This window comes from Lynx rufus, unplaced genomic scaffold, assembly GCF_022079265.1.
Source record: "Lynx rufus isolate CCGP_SWC_20201006 ecotype Redwood Valley unplaced genomic scaffold, mLynRuf1.p SCAF_6, whole genome shotgun sequence".
Lineage (NCBI taxonomy): Eukaryota > Metazoa > Chordata > Mammalia > Carnivora > Felidae > Lynx > Lynx rufus.
In genome coordinates, this window is record NW_025814878.1 from 3,168,994 (window position 1) to 3,184,841 (window position 15,848).

At 55.5% G+C, this 15,848-nt stretch overlaps 1 protein-coding gene across 1 annotated transcript in view; it reads right to left on the reverse strand.

Moving 5' to 3' along the window:
* Positions 1-15,543, reverse strand: part of TMEM181 (transmembrane protein 181) — a 52,333-nt gene extending 36,790 nt beyond the window's left edge. The window contains exons 1-2 of the mRNA XM_047103289.1: positions 15,501-15,543; positions 3,021-3,124 (exon numbers count right to left, since the gene is read on the reverse strand). Coding sequence (XP_046959245.1) covers positions 3,021-3,124; positions 15,501-15,508 — 112 coding nt within the window. The 5' untranslated portion in view covers positions 15,509-15,543. The remainder of the gene's footprint in view (positions 1-3,020; positions 3,125-15,500) is intronic.
* Positions 15,544-15,848: the final 305 nt, after the last annotated feature.

The window sequence follows — 15,848 nt, forward strand, 5'->3', positions numbered from 1 at the left end:
GGAGACAGGATCCCCTTAAGAAAGCACCCCAGTACACTGCCAAAAATGTGTACTATTAATCATTCTCCCAAAGGAACCTACAACCTTTTACCAAGATGACCGCACACTGGGGAAAAGGAAATACATTTTGGGGACCCCCGGACACCGGCTCTGAACTGACCCTAATTTCAGGAGACCCAAAACATCAGTGCGGTCCACCAGTCAGAGCAGGGACTCACGGAGGTCACGCAATCAGTGGGGTTTTAGCTCAGGTACGTGTCACAATGGGCCCAGTGGGTCCCCAGTTCCAGAATGCAGAACTGCACTAGATACACTCAGCGCCTGGCAGAATCCCCACCCTGCAGGGAGCCTCTACTTAACAAAAACATAATCAAAAGCAGTATCGCATGCCTGGAGGGACTGCAGCCGTGAGTTCTCCCATCCCCCAACCGGAAAGGTTCCCACCACACGGCCGTTCAACTCGCCTATCTGGCCTGGGCAGAAGGTGGGTGGGTCTTGGAGAGGACAGCAGATCGCCATTAAGCATCACCGGGTGTGGTTGGAACCGCAGCTGCTGTTGCAGGCAGGGTTTCATTGCTTGAGCAAATTCACACATCCTCTGGGACCTGACAGGCAGCTGCTGATCCGGCAAACGCCATTTTCTTCATCGCTGAGAGCGAGGCCCACCAGAAGCCAGGCCAGCAATACACCTTCACGGTCCTCCCTCAAAGGAGTGTCAAATCTCCGGCCCTACATCCTAATTTGGTTCGCACGGACCTTGGTCACCTCTCCCTCCCACAAGCCGCCGTGAGCAAGAAGCAGCGAGTACTGTAAACTTCCTGGTAAGACACTCGCACGTGGGAGAACAGAAAGAAATCTGGTCAAGATACAAGTGCGCCACGTAGAGCTATCCCTTCTGAGGTGAAAGATAAACCGTTGTATTTGGCTCCCCTACAACCAAACCAGAGGCGCGACGCCTAGCGGGCCTCGCCTCTTTGCATTTTGGAGGCAACGTGTTCCTCGCTTGGGTGTCATACTCTGGCCCATTTACCTCGTGAACCAAAAAGCTGCAAGTTTTGAGTGGGGGCCAGGACAAGAGAAGGCTCTCCACCAGCTCCAGGCTGCCGTGCGGGCTGCCCGCTGCTGGGGCCACATGATCCGGCGGATGTAAAGGTGTCTGAAATGTCAGAAGACAAGGATGTCATCTGGAGCTTTTGGCAGGGCCCACACATGAATCTTCGCGCAGCCTTGCCCTCCTCCACAGATAACCACTCCCCTCGTGACACACAGCTCTTGCCTTCCTACCGGGCCTTAGGAGAGACTGAACGCTTACCTGTGGGCCACCAAGTTACCAGGAGACCTGCGCTGCCCATCATGAGCTGGGTGTTAGCTGACCCATCAGGACACGGAGCTGGACACGCACAGCGGCACTCCCTCATCCGACGGAAGTGGGGCATATACGATCGGGCCCGAGCAGGCCCCGAAGGCACAATAAATCCATCTATATAGGTATCTACGTATATCCTATTGGTGTGTTTCTCTGGAGAACCCTAATACCAGCACTCACTGGGAAGAAGGAAAGGGACATGGAAATCCTGACATCGCTCTTCCCGTCTCAGCCCAGGTGTATCACTTTTCACTTATGCAAGAGTGGAAAAGGTTGAATATAATCACGGATGTTGCGGCCAACAGTGGCTTAAGGAAACGAGTTGGCTGAGGTCCCATGAGACGGCAGTTCAGGAGACTATGAATGCCTCTCCTACCAATCTTAAAAGGACAGTTATGAAAATCAAGTAAGATGACTGATATGTCCTGTGCTGTGATTAATGTAACTTATTCCTTGGTGACTTCACGGGCAGGAAAAGAGGAGGCTACAGTTGCTTGTCACCATCATTTTCGTCACCAGCAGGCAAACAGCACATAAACGACCTCCCTCTCCCCAGCTTCCTTGGGCCATTCACCCAGCCCACATCCAGTGTAGGTTAAGAAACTAGCCTCTGAGGGGCACCTGGGCGGCTCAGTTGGCTGAGCATCTGACAACGGCTCAGGTCATGATCTCGCGGTTGGTGAGTTCAGGTCCCACGTCGGGCTCTGTGCTGACAGCTCGGAGCCTGGAGCCTGCTTCGGATTCTATGTCTCCCTCTTTCTCTGCCCCTCCCCTGCTCACGCTCTGTCTCTCCCTCTCTCTCAAAATTAAATAAACATAAAAAAAGTTTAAGAAACTAGCCTTTGGAGGCCCAGCCGCCTCTGGGACAGGCTAAGCCTAAGTGTCATTTGACTTTAGTAGGAAATGCCATAATCAAACACCTATCAGAGACAACCCTCAGTAAAAAATATATTTAAGAAAGAAAGAAGAAACAACCACATAGGCTCCTGGTCTCCTACCCCCCAGACAGGGCTGAAGAGACCAGGTTTCTGGGAACCTGCTGAAAACAGGCCAGCTTCTCTGGTTCTGTTTTCCATCTGTGCGAAATGGGGTTGGACTGGATGATTTCAAAGGCATTTCTGAAGCTAAAAGCATTATGATGTGGCTCTGGAACCCCAGGGCACCTGGTGCCCTGAACACAAGGCAAAAGCCAACCTGCAGGCTCCCTCCTGCCAAGAGCTTGGGGCGTCACTAGAGCAGCCTCCCGGGTCCCCTCGGTCACCCCAGCCCCGTGCTCACAGCTATCTCATGCCCTCCCTGGAATCTGCTGCGCCGGGCCGTTTACATGGCCTGTGGCCCCCATCGGCCAGCATGTCCTGGACTCGCCAGCGCCCAGGCTGGGTCCCGAGCACAGGAGACTGCAGAAATGTTGGACCGTCCGCTAAAAGGTACGCCATCGAGGCCTCCCGGTACTGCCAGGCTAAACTCAAGCCCTGGCTGCTGTGTGGGGCAAGGCCAGGGTTACCCCTCACCCAGTGGGTTCAGAAGAAGTGGCACTTCACCCTCTACAGCGGGGCTCTTAGCGGGTGACAGCGAGTGGGGACAGCTCAGCTGGGCTGAAAAGCGGGTACTAAGGTAACTGTAAATGATAAAACGATCAAAAACTGCGGCTTACCTCTGATCCCAACGAAGACGGTCAGGCCGAAACAGACGAAGAAGACGACGAACACGAGGACAAAGTGGCGCTTGGAGAGCGTGTACAGCCGCATGGGCGCCAGCCTGCAGAGAAGCCAGCGGGTGAGGGTCACACAGGGGTGGCCGAGGCTGCATCCGGCCATCCCCTCCCCACCTCGGGAGCGGGCCTCCCCAGGACCCAGGTCGCCCGCCTGACCAAAACACCTCTGGGGCCACCAGGAGGGTGGGGGACTGTCCGCTAAGCCCTGGGTCAAGCGCTCCGGGGAGAGGGCTTCTCCGCAGGCAGCCAGACCCCACTCCTCGTGGCGCGAGAACGTGCTGCGGCTTCGACGCCCACTCAGGGCGTGTTTCACCACCCCACCCACGTGGCGGCTCAGCCCTTCTACACAGCCCGACTTTCAGCAGCCAGAGCAGAGCCCGGGTGCAGGGAAGACCCCAACTCACACGGGCACGCGGCTCCGTCTGCTGGCGCAGTCGAGCCCAGACCGGGAACTGCAGGTGCCTCCAGCACGCATCTTCCTACCTGGCCCTCCAGGACGCCCACGGCCTCACGTTTCCTGTCCAGGGCTCCGCACAGCCCCGCACCTGCACCCACCCGCACGGTGAAGCTCAGCCTGGCCTTTGCTGAGCAGGCCGCCCACGGTCCCCTGTGACTTACTCCAACGCGGAGAGCAGCTCAGTGGATCCATCCCACCCCCCGTCAGAAGGTCCCTGCCTATTCAGTCCTATTTTCTGCTCTGGAAGAAGACGGCAGTGGGGAGGGATCAGTTCTCCTTTCGAATGCCCTACCTCAGGCGTCAGAAGAAAATCCACGAAGGACCACACTTCAAATGTGTGAGGCCCGGCCAGCCACACGGCCTCTAGTCCTCACTGCTGCCTCTACACGCAGGCAGGCGTGATGAACACGCGTGTGCGTGGCTGTGTTTCAGTTCAACCTGACTGCAAAGAGGTGGCAGGCCAGGTCTGGCCCGCAAGCGGCCGACCGCTACCAAATAACCTAACGAGGAGACCCATAAACCCAAAGAGATGAGCGACGGGGGTGGGGGGCTGTTTTGCTTTGCTTTTTACATTCTTTTTATTCCCATAGCATCTCCTGGTCTTGGGAGCTGGGACAGGAGGAACTTCTCACACCTCAGAACAGTGTACACACGCCTGGGACAGGGAGAACCAGGCCGAGAACTGAAACGGAAGGAAAGGTTATTTGCTTTTACGGTACTGTGTGCACACATACAACCTCTCCTTTACGTGGCTGACGATTCCAGTTCCTGAGCAGGAAATCAGCCAGATGGTATCTCGGGGCAAAGGTGGGGCCCAGAAGCCACCTTGCCTCAGACGTGGCTCAGCTGATACCAAGCCAGCTCTCTCCAGCAGGACCCACCAGACCTTTGGACGAATGAACTCTGAGGTCAGTGTCACCGTGTTTCATTGAATGACGGCACCAGTGAAGAAATAAAGGAACGAGTAGTAACTCTGTCTCTTCCTTCTGGACTCAAGTCCAAAGGCTGACCCACAAGCGACCCTGCTGTGCATGAAAACGAGGGCCAGTGAATTAACTAGTCTGACCCCAACTCTGATTTTGGATCCTAATGATTATAAGAGGCCTGAAAGTCTTAAAATATTAGAGCCAGAAATGACCTCAGGGAGGAAGTCTAACCCCTTCGACTGACACATGGGGACACTGGGGCCTAGACACTGCAGAACAGTTGCCTGAGATGTCACAGCTCTGCCCCTTGGCAGTAACTGCCACTCCCCAGGAAGGAGGCTCAGGGAAGCAGGGAGAGCTGAGGGGACCCACCTCCGTGAGTGCCCTTCTGGAGAAAGCCCTGTGGAGGCGGGGCGGCATGCGAACAAGGTCCTCTTTGTCATTTCTCTGCCATCCCCAGGTGTCGAGGCTAATAATGCAGATCCTTAGCACAGTCTGCAGAAGGGAAGATTTCTGTGCAGCTGCACAGGGCATTTTCACTTGGAAAAAACACTACACAAAGCTAAATGGACTAGATGCTGGGAAAATGCAAATAGTCTGTAGTTCACAGGACTGCACCGATGTCGCTCTCTTAGCTCTGATAAACGTGCCGCGATGCTGAGACGCTAGCAAGAGGGGAAGCTGTGTGAAGGGTGTGCAGAGGCACTTTGTACTATCTTTGCCACTCTTCCATAAACCTAAGGTTGTGTAAAAAATTAGAGTCACTTGCGGCACCCCACTCTGCTGCTCTCAGGGAGACCTGTTTCCACCCCCTCCCCCCACCCCGTCCACCCTGTGCTGAGGCTCTGAGGGGCGCTGAGGGCTCTGAGCACAGGCGAGAGCCCAAAGGACATTAGTTAGAAGCAGAGAAAAACAGAGTAAAAATAATTACATTTAAATTTTGATATTTAAAACCTATCATTAAGACACATTATCAATCATTTGCTAGAAAAGCCTAGTTACTTAGCAGAAGAGAGGGTATGGGGAGAAAAGAGATCAGCAGGGCAACGGGAGCACAAGGCCAAGTTCCTGCAGCAAACACCTGCCCAGGGACGCTGTGCCAATTTCCTCCTCCAGGGCTGAATACAAATCTAGTGCTTCCCTTCCTTAACCCTGCTACTTAAGGGGTGCCTGGGTGGCTCAGCCAGTTAAGCATCCAACTTCGGCTCAGGTCATGATCTCACGGCTCATGGGTTCGAGTCCGTTTGAGCAACGGACTCTGTGCTGACAGCTCGGAGCCTGGAGCCTGTTTCGGGTTCTGTGTCTCCCTCTTTCTCTCTGCCCCTCCCCCACTCACACGCACCTGTGCACGCACTCTCTCTGAAAAATAAATACTAAACATTAAAAAAAATTTTAAACCCTGCTACTTAATTCCAATTTATTACAGATTTTCCTGGTTCAGAAATCAGACCTCACCCAAGTCAATGGAAAAAAGACACAGAGAAAGCGGAATAAGCCCCCTGCTCGAGAAAATGTGATCGGGCACAATCGCGGCCATGACCTCGGCTTGCTGGGGGCAGGCTGGGCACGGAGCCACATTTCTGCTGTCTTCCAGCGGTAAACCTTTCCAGGCATCCTCACCCTGGGGGCCCAGGGTCTGAGGACCCCCTCCAGCCACAGGGTGCTGTGGGCCAGCACCAGCACCAAGATGGCTCAGTTCCGCACGACGGTGCCTCCTCTCCAGGGTTCCTTTTGCTCTCGGCTTCGTGTCTAAAAACTCCACAGCAGTTCGCTCAAAAACAAGGGACTTCCTAAGCCTCAGAAACACCTTCCTATTCGAGACAAATCACAGTTCTGCACTGTTGCTCAATCAAAGTAGTGGCGCTGTGAGTGGCAGCAGCGGGGAGTCGAGGCCACTCCCCAGAGGGTCTCCTTTCACGTCTCCTCCCGCCCTGCCAGCCGCCCCACAACCACTTCCTGCCTGACCCAGGCTCCCAGCGCTTTCTCTGCCTACCTCCCACTTCACCTCCCAGCTGAAACACCAACGTGTTTCTGACCATCAAGCTAGCCGACGGCCCAGGCAAGTCTCAGTGAACAGGCAACCTGTATTCCCTAGGATCCGGCCACCAATGGAAGGAATATTCCCTGAGTGCTCAGAGGCAAGGCTGTGATGTAGGCAATACACACTGCCTGACACCAAGAGGCCTCCGATCCAGGAGCCTAATCCGCTCGGCCTCTGCTGTCACCCATGCCCCCGCACTGCGTGGACTCTCCGATGCCGGACCATCTCCTGCTTCCTCTCTCCTGCTTCCTCTCTCACACTCCTTCCCACCTCCAGGAACCATCTCAACCCCCTCCCTGCCCCTGATCCCACCCTGAGACAGTGTCCCCCAAGACATTTTCACTAAGGAGTCTACACCACTTTATGGTCAGTAAGTTTAAAACCGAACCCATTAAAAAACAAAGTAACAAATGAAAAAGCTGCTTCCACTGCCCATTTCCTGCCTCTCCCTTCTGCATCCCACATCCTGCAACCTTGGAGTCACCTCTGAGGATGCCTATCTCTCATTCACCCCACGCCTGCGGCCAGCCAGGAGGAGGGGCGCTTTGCTTCCTAACGTCACGTTCCCCATGCGGGGTCTCGCGGCCCAGGCCCTGGCCACGCCCAGCACGGTCACTGCAACCGCCTGCCCGATGCCTCCCCTGGGTGCCGTGCCACGGCTCAGCAGGTAACCTGCCCTAGACCAGCGAGCTACTAAGTGGCCGAGGCGGTGTTCAAACCCAAGCATCAGCATCCAGGGCTTAATTTCTTTAATGTTTCCCACCATGGCGGAGCCAGACTCTAGACCAGCCCCTTCGCACACTGCTCTCCTGATGTGAAATGCTCTCTCTTCTCCACACCAAACCATCGAAATCTGCCTCACAGGGCTCACCTGAAGGTCCCACCTTCTCCAGGAAGCTTCCCCTCCCTCCCATCTCTCGTAACTTTAACCTATTATGACACACGTGGCCTGCACGACACAGCCGAGGGCCTGAAGACAAAGTACCCATCTATCTGCCATGGACGCTGGACACAAGAAAACACCTGCCCAACTTGCATTAGTTATCTCAAAAGTGTTCACGTACTTCCCTTGAATTGGTGTGTAAGATACTAGGGAGCAGGGAGAGGACTCCCCACTTCCCCAGACACCCTGGGCAAGTCAAGCACCGCATGTGGTGGGATCTTCAACCCAGATAACCAGAGCAGGAAGGCCCCGGACAAAACCCTGCCAGCTCGGGACAGCTGTCCCTCCTTTTTCTCTTCTGGATGGGACCCAGACGCCAGTCTTCCTCTCCAGGCCCACGTCTCTTGTCACACTCTGGCATTTAACACACACACTCTAAAATGCAGACCTCCCTGGAGCCCCCGGAGCCTTGGAAGACCTTTCAAACTCAATGGAACAGGTTGTCCCCTTAGCTTTGGCTTGGACCGTTCAGATCCCTTCTAAATTAATCTCAGTTTCACGGGTGACTTAAAATTGCACCCAGACTTATTTCCTAGAGAAACTAAAACACCTTTACTGGAAAGCCAGTCCCCCAAACTGCAGCCATCATCCAAATGGCTGCAAGCCGCGCCTGCCCTTCGTCGTGCATAGTCATAACCATCTCCCAAGGGACTGCTTCCAGGTACCATGAAGTCTGTGAAGCCATCAATACCCACAACGAAACAGCAGGAAAACCATCCCGCAGGACCCTCTGCAGCCAGACGTCACCGCTGTCCTGCCGGGACTCATTGGCACGTGCTGCCCTTTGCCCTCTTCCCTTGTCAGCTCTCCGCAGTGATCTCACCCTGTTCCAGGCGAACAATTCCGCGTTCACGGCCCGGCCCAGCTGAGCCCCAGGCTGACAGCGAACACCTGTTTGACCCTCCGCTTGCACATCTGGTGGGCGGCTGGTGTGATGCGTCCAAAGCCAGACTCCGGATCTTCCCCCACCCCGTCCCGCAGAGTTCCCCGCCCCAGGACGTGGCAGCCCCGGCCTTCCAGGGGCTCAGGCCGAGAGCGGGGCGGTCACCTTCGACACCTGTCTTCTGCTCACTCCCCACATCTAATGCAACAACACAGCCTTCAACATACATCGTGTCGCGGCCCTTCTCGGTCCCCCAGTCAGGCCCTGCCATCTTTCACTGTGCCGCAGGCCTCCCCCGGGGCCTCCGCTTCTGGCCTGAGCACCCACGCTCTGCTCTCCGCCTCGCTGCTCTGAAAGCCACGTGCGTTCACTCTCAGTCCGGAACCCTCCAGTGGCTTCCCTATCACGGTGAGTGACAGCCAAACACTCCACCACCAACAGTCGCTGGCACGCCTGTGACGTGATCACACGGGGTTCTTTGGAAACAACTCACCCGCCATAATCCCCACTTCGTTCTAAAGGAGGACCAGGAGCCATGGGAGATGAAGGGACCTCTTCGGGGGCAGGGCAGAAGCACCACTGCTGTCTGCCCAGAGCCACACTCTGCCTCCTCCTCCCCTGGTCCCCTGCCCTCCAGAGACCAGCCTCACTTGCCCAGTCCCCCCCCCCCCCCACCCTCTGCCGCACTGGGGCCCAGAACCTGTGGGAAACCAGCCAGGCGCTGCTAGACAAGGTTTCCCTGCCTCACAAAGCGATGTGTGAGAAGAGCCTCCTCTGTCCCCGTGGGGAGAGCCGTGCAGGGGAGCGCCGCCCGCACGGTCACAGCCACACGGCACGTCAGAAGGTGCACACGGCCGACAGGCCCAGGCTGAGAGCCAGAGACAGAGACTACCTAGGCCACACAGGGACACAGCGCTGCCGAAGCGGCCCTGGAGACGCCCCCTTCAACTTCTTGATGCTCCTGTTCTTTAAGCCACTTTTCACGGGTATTCGATTCGAACCAGAAGCTTCCCGGGGCACCCAGGTAGCTCAGTCGGTTAAACATCCAACTCCTGATTTCAGCTCAGGTTGCGATCTCAGGGACTGTGGGATCAAGCCCCGAGCTGGGCTCTGCACTGAGAGTACAGAGCTTGCTTGGGATTCGTGCTCGCTCGCTCTCTCTGACCCTCCCCTGGCTCACAAGCTCTTTCTCTCTCTCAAAATAAACATTAAAAAAACAAAACAAAACAAAGCTTCCCTTCAATATACGTACCAAAAAAAGATAAAAAAAAACCACAATTAAAAATGAAACTCGAGACACTAAGTCACATAAGTATAGAAACCTCCCTGTTCAAGCACCTGGAACTGTCCTGTCAGAATGTGAAACAGTCACCAACCATCCTTGTTGCCTGCCCTTCCTATTTCCATCGATGATTAGTCACCGAGTCCTTCCTCTCCCTCCAGGCCTGACGCACCCTTCCTTCCCCCTTCCTTCCCGGCCCGGCTGAGTCCTGCCTCCTGTGAGGTCGCCCCCCAACCACACTGACCAGGCAACTGTCTCCTCCAATGGAGGACCGGAGGCACGTGCCCATTTCCAGATTTCACTGTGGGTAGCAACTGTTCACAGACTTCCATGCCTCTCCCAGCCTGGAGCTCCCCCTTGGCCTCTCTAGGCCCAGTGGTCCAGCGCTGAGCCTTATAAATGACAGGCCATGAACTAGAGATTCCTTAGTCCAATAACTATTGATTTCTTCCATTTCTATGCATTCCTCCCTGGTTTTACTCTGGTTTCCTCCAGGTTCTAATTTCTTTGCAATTAAATAAAGTATAGACCACTGAATTGTAAAATTGAACGTTTTCTCCCACTGTTATCTTGTAATTTTTTTGTATGGTTCCGGCCTTTGCTGGGTCTGGGAACTGGCCAGAACAGCTCCAAGAAAGTGCCTTCCCCTCGGCACACACCCTCAGTCAGGCCCCTGCTCAGCCGCCTGGAAAGCCAGTGTCCCCATTAGGGCCACCGAGAACTCCAGAACTGCTTGAGCCAACATTACTTTCCCACTGGACGCTTCTCCCTCCCACACAGGCCCTGTAAGAGTTATTAAAACACCACTGGAGAGAAACCATGGGAGAGGCACACACTCAACGAGTCCCTTTATGGGCCTGGAGCAGAATGACCATGACACGGACAGAACTTGGCTGAGCAGAGAAGGCGAGAAGACACCTGAAGGCACGGCCTTCCAGTGACGCGGCAAGAGGAGACCAGCAGCAGTCTCTGCCTTTGACAGAACCCTAAATGATATAGTCAGCACACACAGGGAGGCAGGAGAAAACAGCATCCAGGAGGCCGAAGCGTTCTTATAAATACGTATTTCATCTGGTCTCATAAAGTCACAATACAGTAGGTAAGTTAAGACTGAAAATATTTCAGTATCACAAATCTCGCTACTTGTTCAACTCCTTCCCAGATTTCCCACTGGAGAATTAAAAAATGACATCTGGGGGGCGCCTGGGTGGCGCAGTCGGTTAAGCGTCCGACTTCAGCCAGGTCACGATCTCATGGTCCGTGAGTTCGAGCCCCGCGTCAGGCTCTGGGCTGATGGCTCAGAGCCTGGAGCCTGTTTCCGATTCTGTGTCTCCCTCTCTCTCTGCCCCTCCCCCGTTCATGCTCTGTCTCTCTCTGTCCCAAAAATAAATAAACGTTGAAAAAAAAAAAATTTAAAAAATGACATCTGGGCAGTGGGAAGGGCCTTTCAGTCTCAGTACGTGGGCATGCTTTAAGCGAAGATTTTGTTTTTCTCATCATGTGTATAAAAGTAATCTCTTCTCCCGTGGTCCAAAGTGCTGGCCTGGTATCTGCAGCCTGGCTTCAAATCCTGCCCACCCACCCCCACTTGCTAGGCAGACGACTAAGTAACTCTCAGGGCCCCAGTGTCCTCCTCTGTGCATCAGAGACACGTGGAAAACCCCCAGGGTCGTTGGCGGGCATAGATGAAAGAATGAAGAATCCCAGACAGTGCAGGAAGCATATAGGAAGAACTCAATCAGGTTTGCTATAGTAGTAAGAGTTGTGCTTTTGTCCCCATCCCCTACTTACTCTTTTTTAAAAATCTGTTTTTGGGACGCCTGGGTGGCTCAGTCAGTTGGGTGTCCGACTTTGGCTCAGGTCATGAGCTCGCGGTTCATGGGTTCGAGCCCCACGTCGGGATCTGTGCTGACGGCTCGGAGCCTGGAGACTGCTTCGGATTCTGTGTCTCCCTCTCTCTCTCTGCCCCTCCCCTGCTCACTCTCTCTCTCTCTCTCTCAAAAAATAAACATTAAAGAATTTTTTTTCTAAAAACGTTTCCATCTTACCATTATCCCTGATGATCCACTCTGTAATACCTCCCCTCCTCCAGCTCAGAACCTGGCCAACTGAAGAAAAGGGCAGGGCCGTCATTCCCTAAGCACCTATTTGGTACTAGGTTAGGTGCTTCCCTGTGAGGCAGGTACTATGAGCCCTTTCACAGACGGGACACCAGAGGCTAGGGTTGGCATACACTGCTGAGGTCCCAGTCCACATGAGGGGGGCGGGATTTGAACCCCCAAAGTCAGCAGCAGAAAGGAGGCCCACCGCTCCCTCACTCTCGCTTTTTGGCCCCCTCACCAAAATCTCCCCTTTTTAAACCTACCGTTCAATGGGTTTTGAGAAGAAAAAACTCTAAGGGGAAGAACAGAATAAGAACTCTGAAATTTCTATCAGGGACATATATTGAATACAGCCAAATATATTCAAATTTCAAACTTGTCTATATTATAATTTATGGCTACCTAGTCAAAAAAGCCATTATACCAACATTCAAGGCCCAACAACCTCAAAGCGTATTTTAATGAACAGTACGCTCATCGACACTCCTCAAGGAACCATGAATCCTTGTGTATCCTCGCCAGGCTGCAAGCCCAGTGACTCACACCCAGGAGCGTGTTAGGTAACTGAATAGCCTTCCCGGGGCAAAGACAACAAGGAAGCAGGCCACACGCTGGTCAGCGCAGGCAGTGCGCCAGCCAGGGGGCAGCACCCAAGGATCTGGGTGAAGAACCCAGGATCTGAAGGCAGACTGCCCGGGCTAGAAGGCCTCTCCGCCATGACCTGCAGGGTGACCTGGGGCGAGCCACTCTCCTTCTCGGCACCTCCAGTCCCCGAACTGTAAAATTCAGAAAATGGACATGCCCCACCGCCGAGGGGAGCCGGGGTAGGTAATTAAATGAGTCATTCGTTACACGAAAGCCCTCGTGAGCACTCGTTCATCGCCAGCTGCTACTGAGAGATGTCACTAATGTGGGCTCTGGAGCCAACCACTCAGGCTTCAGCCTCAGCTCTGCGACATGCTGTGACCTTGAGAACCTCGGACCGGACTTCTCTGCACCTCAGTGTTGCCATCTGTAACAACGGGAATGGTCACAGGGCGAGTAGCTGTGAGGATGGCACGAAATGACACACAGAAGGGGCTCACGGCAGTATCTGGTACAGAGAAAACAGCGTTACTTTTTATTAGCTCCAGAGATCATTTGGGTTCAGGGGGGGAAAACAAAAGATTCCTAAGAGGCAAAATCCTAAAAAACTCTGTAGTTGCAAGACAAGGATACTGACACAGGCCTGCTGTCCCCTCGAGCACTGGGACACTCGGAAGGCCTGGGACACAGAAACCCCAACAAGGTCTGTGTTCATCTGTCTGAGCCGCGCCTTCACTGCTGGCAGAGGAGGAGCCCACTTAATACAATTCCACTCTGAAATGCAGGCAGAATGAAACAGACATGTGAAACATACTCTCCAAAAACTGGTTGTAAGTATCAAACACCACACACACACACACACACACACAACAACAACAACAACCACCTTATCTACGTCTGCAAGAAATGCTACTGCGAGAGCAAAGCAACACACGAACCTGAGACACCTGAACTATGCGTAGGGCTGTGATGGCTATGCTCAAACAGGAAGTCAGGGCAACAACTGTTTGAGACGCCCACGGTCCTTACCTCCTGAACCCCGGCACCTGTCACTTCCCAGGCATTTTCAGAAAAGGAAGGGAGTTTGCAGGAATTTTAAGCTTAAAGCTTTAAGGACGGGGAAACTATTTATCCTGACTGGTTTTGACAGCAATCTCTTCTGCCCTTTTAAGAGTAGGCAGGGCTGCATGTGAGCAGGGAGCTCACAGTCCTGCAGACCCTGCATTGGCCCCAGCCCCCCAAGCTGAGCTCCTCCACCACGCTGCTCTTTTCTCTTCCGTCCCCCCCACCCCCCGCCGGCACTCTTTCTCTGGCTTCTCTTCCTGCTCCTGTCACTTCTCGCCACGGGGCTCTGTCACATCTGGCAACAAGAGCACTTTGACCTTCCCGGGGCCTGAAGCAGGACACGCTTCGGGCTTGTTTCCTCGTAAGATTCTGATGCGCAGCAAAGACTTTTTCTGACTCCCACTGCTTTCATGTCCTCTTGAATGAGACGATGGTGGCTGGCTGACCTCCAGGTACCTCCAACATCCCCCAACCCCAGCCCCTTGCTCCACAGAGCCCGGCATGGCTTCTAGGAGAGCGTCGGGCCGCCGACCGCTCCATGGCAGGAGACATACTCCGCTGAAATCCTTCGCTCACACTGTGGTTTGCGAGTCTCGCTTTAGTTAACAGCCCCCACTTGGTCTAGTTCCCCATCACGTGACAGACAGCCCCCGACCTCCCCAGGAGACCCAGACTGCAGTCCTGGCCAACGCCCACACCGCTTCAAGCTCTCTGCTCCTCTGGTCCAAGTAAACGGGAGGACACCCCACACACCACCCAGGGCTGCTGTGCTGCGTGGACCCAAGGACGTTCGCTACGGAGGAGAACCTCCCAAACCATGCTGGTTGTCACTCTGCCGCAGGGTCACAGCTTTGCACGACCCCAGAAGGCATCTTCGCGCGGCATCCCAAGTACACTATTCACACAGGTCACAAACGAACGGTGTCCCTGGAGTTGTGCGAAGGCACCACCGGTAACCCACCTCTGCCTGGGGTTTAGTTAAAAGAAAGACCTTTCAAACATCCATGTAGGGCTACCATTTTAGGCTGGCCCGGTTTCCTATGCTGTGCTAAAGTAATTAACCACAGTCAGAAACTTCGGAGGAGGTGGAGGAAAACCTTTCCCTCCATCACATAGGTCTGCATTCTGGCAACACCCTCCGATCTTCTCTATGTCCACAGTCAGAGGACTCGGCAGCGGTCCAATGCAAACCCTCCCAGCCCCTACGACCCCAAACACACAGAGAAACTCACACAGTCCTGTCTGAAGGTTGCCTTCAACTGCCCAAGGGGCCCTCCCAACCTCCTGCCACAGACACTGCTCCACACAGCAGACAGACTCTGGGCACTCCTTCTCTGGGACTTCTGACTTTTTGCAACTCAAGCACAAAACTTGTTAGTTTTCTCTCCTCTTCCCGGATGTCCCCTGGGAGGTACCCAGGTGACTCTGCTGCGTCAAAGGCAAGCTTTAGGGCTGGCGTCTGTGGGGCCCTGGACAGGTTTTTCCTCCTTAAAATCCCTGAACTTCACAGAGGTAATAAGGCCCAAAGTCAGCAGATTAAAACTCATAAAACTCGGTGTCCCGGAGATCTAAAAGGGCTGTGGCAGGCTCCCAACGTGCCACCATCATCAAAAAGCCACTGGAAAGCACCTCTCTTTAGTCTCAGCTGGGCTAGATCACAAAGAGCTGAGTGGGGTGCTCTGGGCGCTTTTAACAGAGACGTGACAGATAGGGCCACTGTCGGGGCAGGGGGCCACCGCCCTTCCAGCGGGGAGGCTGGGCCCCGGGTTGCCCCAGGGAAGGCGGTGAGGGACTCCCGGGAGGGCCGCTCCTTAGCCATCCAAACCTGGGGAGCACGGGTCTCCGGAGACAGCAGGGCCAGAGCTGGCCTCCGAGGGTCCTCCCGGGGCGCCTCTGGCCGAGACCCGTCCCGGAACGCGGCCCCCGTCCCCACCTCCTGCAGGCCGCCGGGGGGGGGGGGGCAGTGCGCCGAGCCTCCCCCGCGAAGCCCCCGGCGTCGCGCCCTCCCCCCGGGGCCCGGGCTCCACGTGGGCGGAGGGCCCGGCGTCAGGGCTCGCGGGACCCGGACGCGGGGCCCGGGCGCCCAGGGAGGGGAGACCCCGGCCCTCGTCGCCCGCCCTGCCGACCGGCACTCACGGTTCCATCTCGGCGCCCCGGCCCTCGGCCCCGGCCCGCGCCCCGAGCCCGCCCGGCGCCGCACGGTAGCCGCGGCAGCCACAGCCACAGCCGCAGCCGCAGCCGGAGGGACAGCGGCCCGGGAGCAGAGCAGCCGGCTCCGTGGAACTCGTCAGAGCGCGACGCGCCGCGGGGTCACGTGCGCGGAAGCGACCGCGCGGCGGCGGGAGGGGCGGGGGGCGGCGCGGCCGGGGCGAAGGTGGGGGGTAGGGGCGAAGGTGAGAGGGGGCGGGGGCGGGGGTGACAGTGGGGGCGGGGCCCGGGTGAAGGTGGGGTGCAGCAGGGAGCCGAGCAGGGACGGGAGAGGGG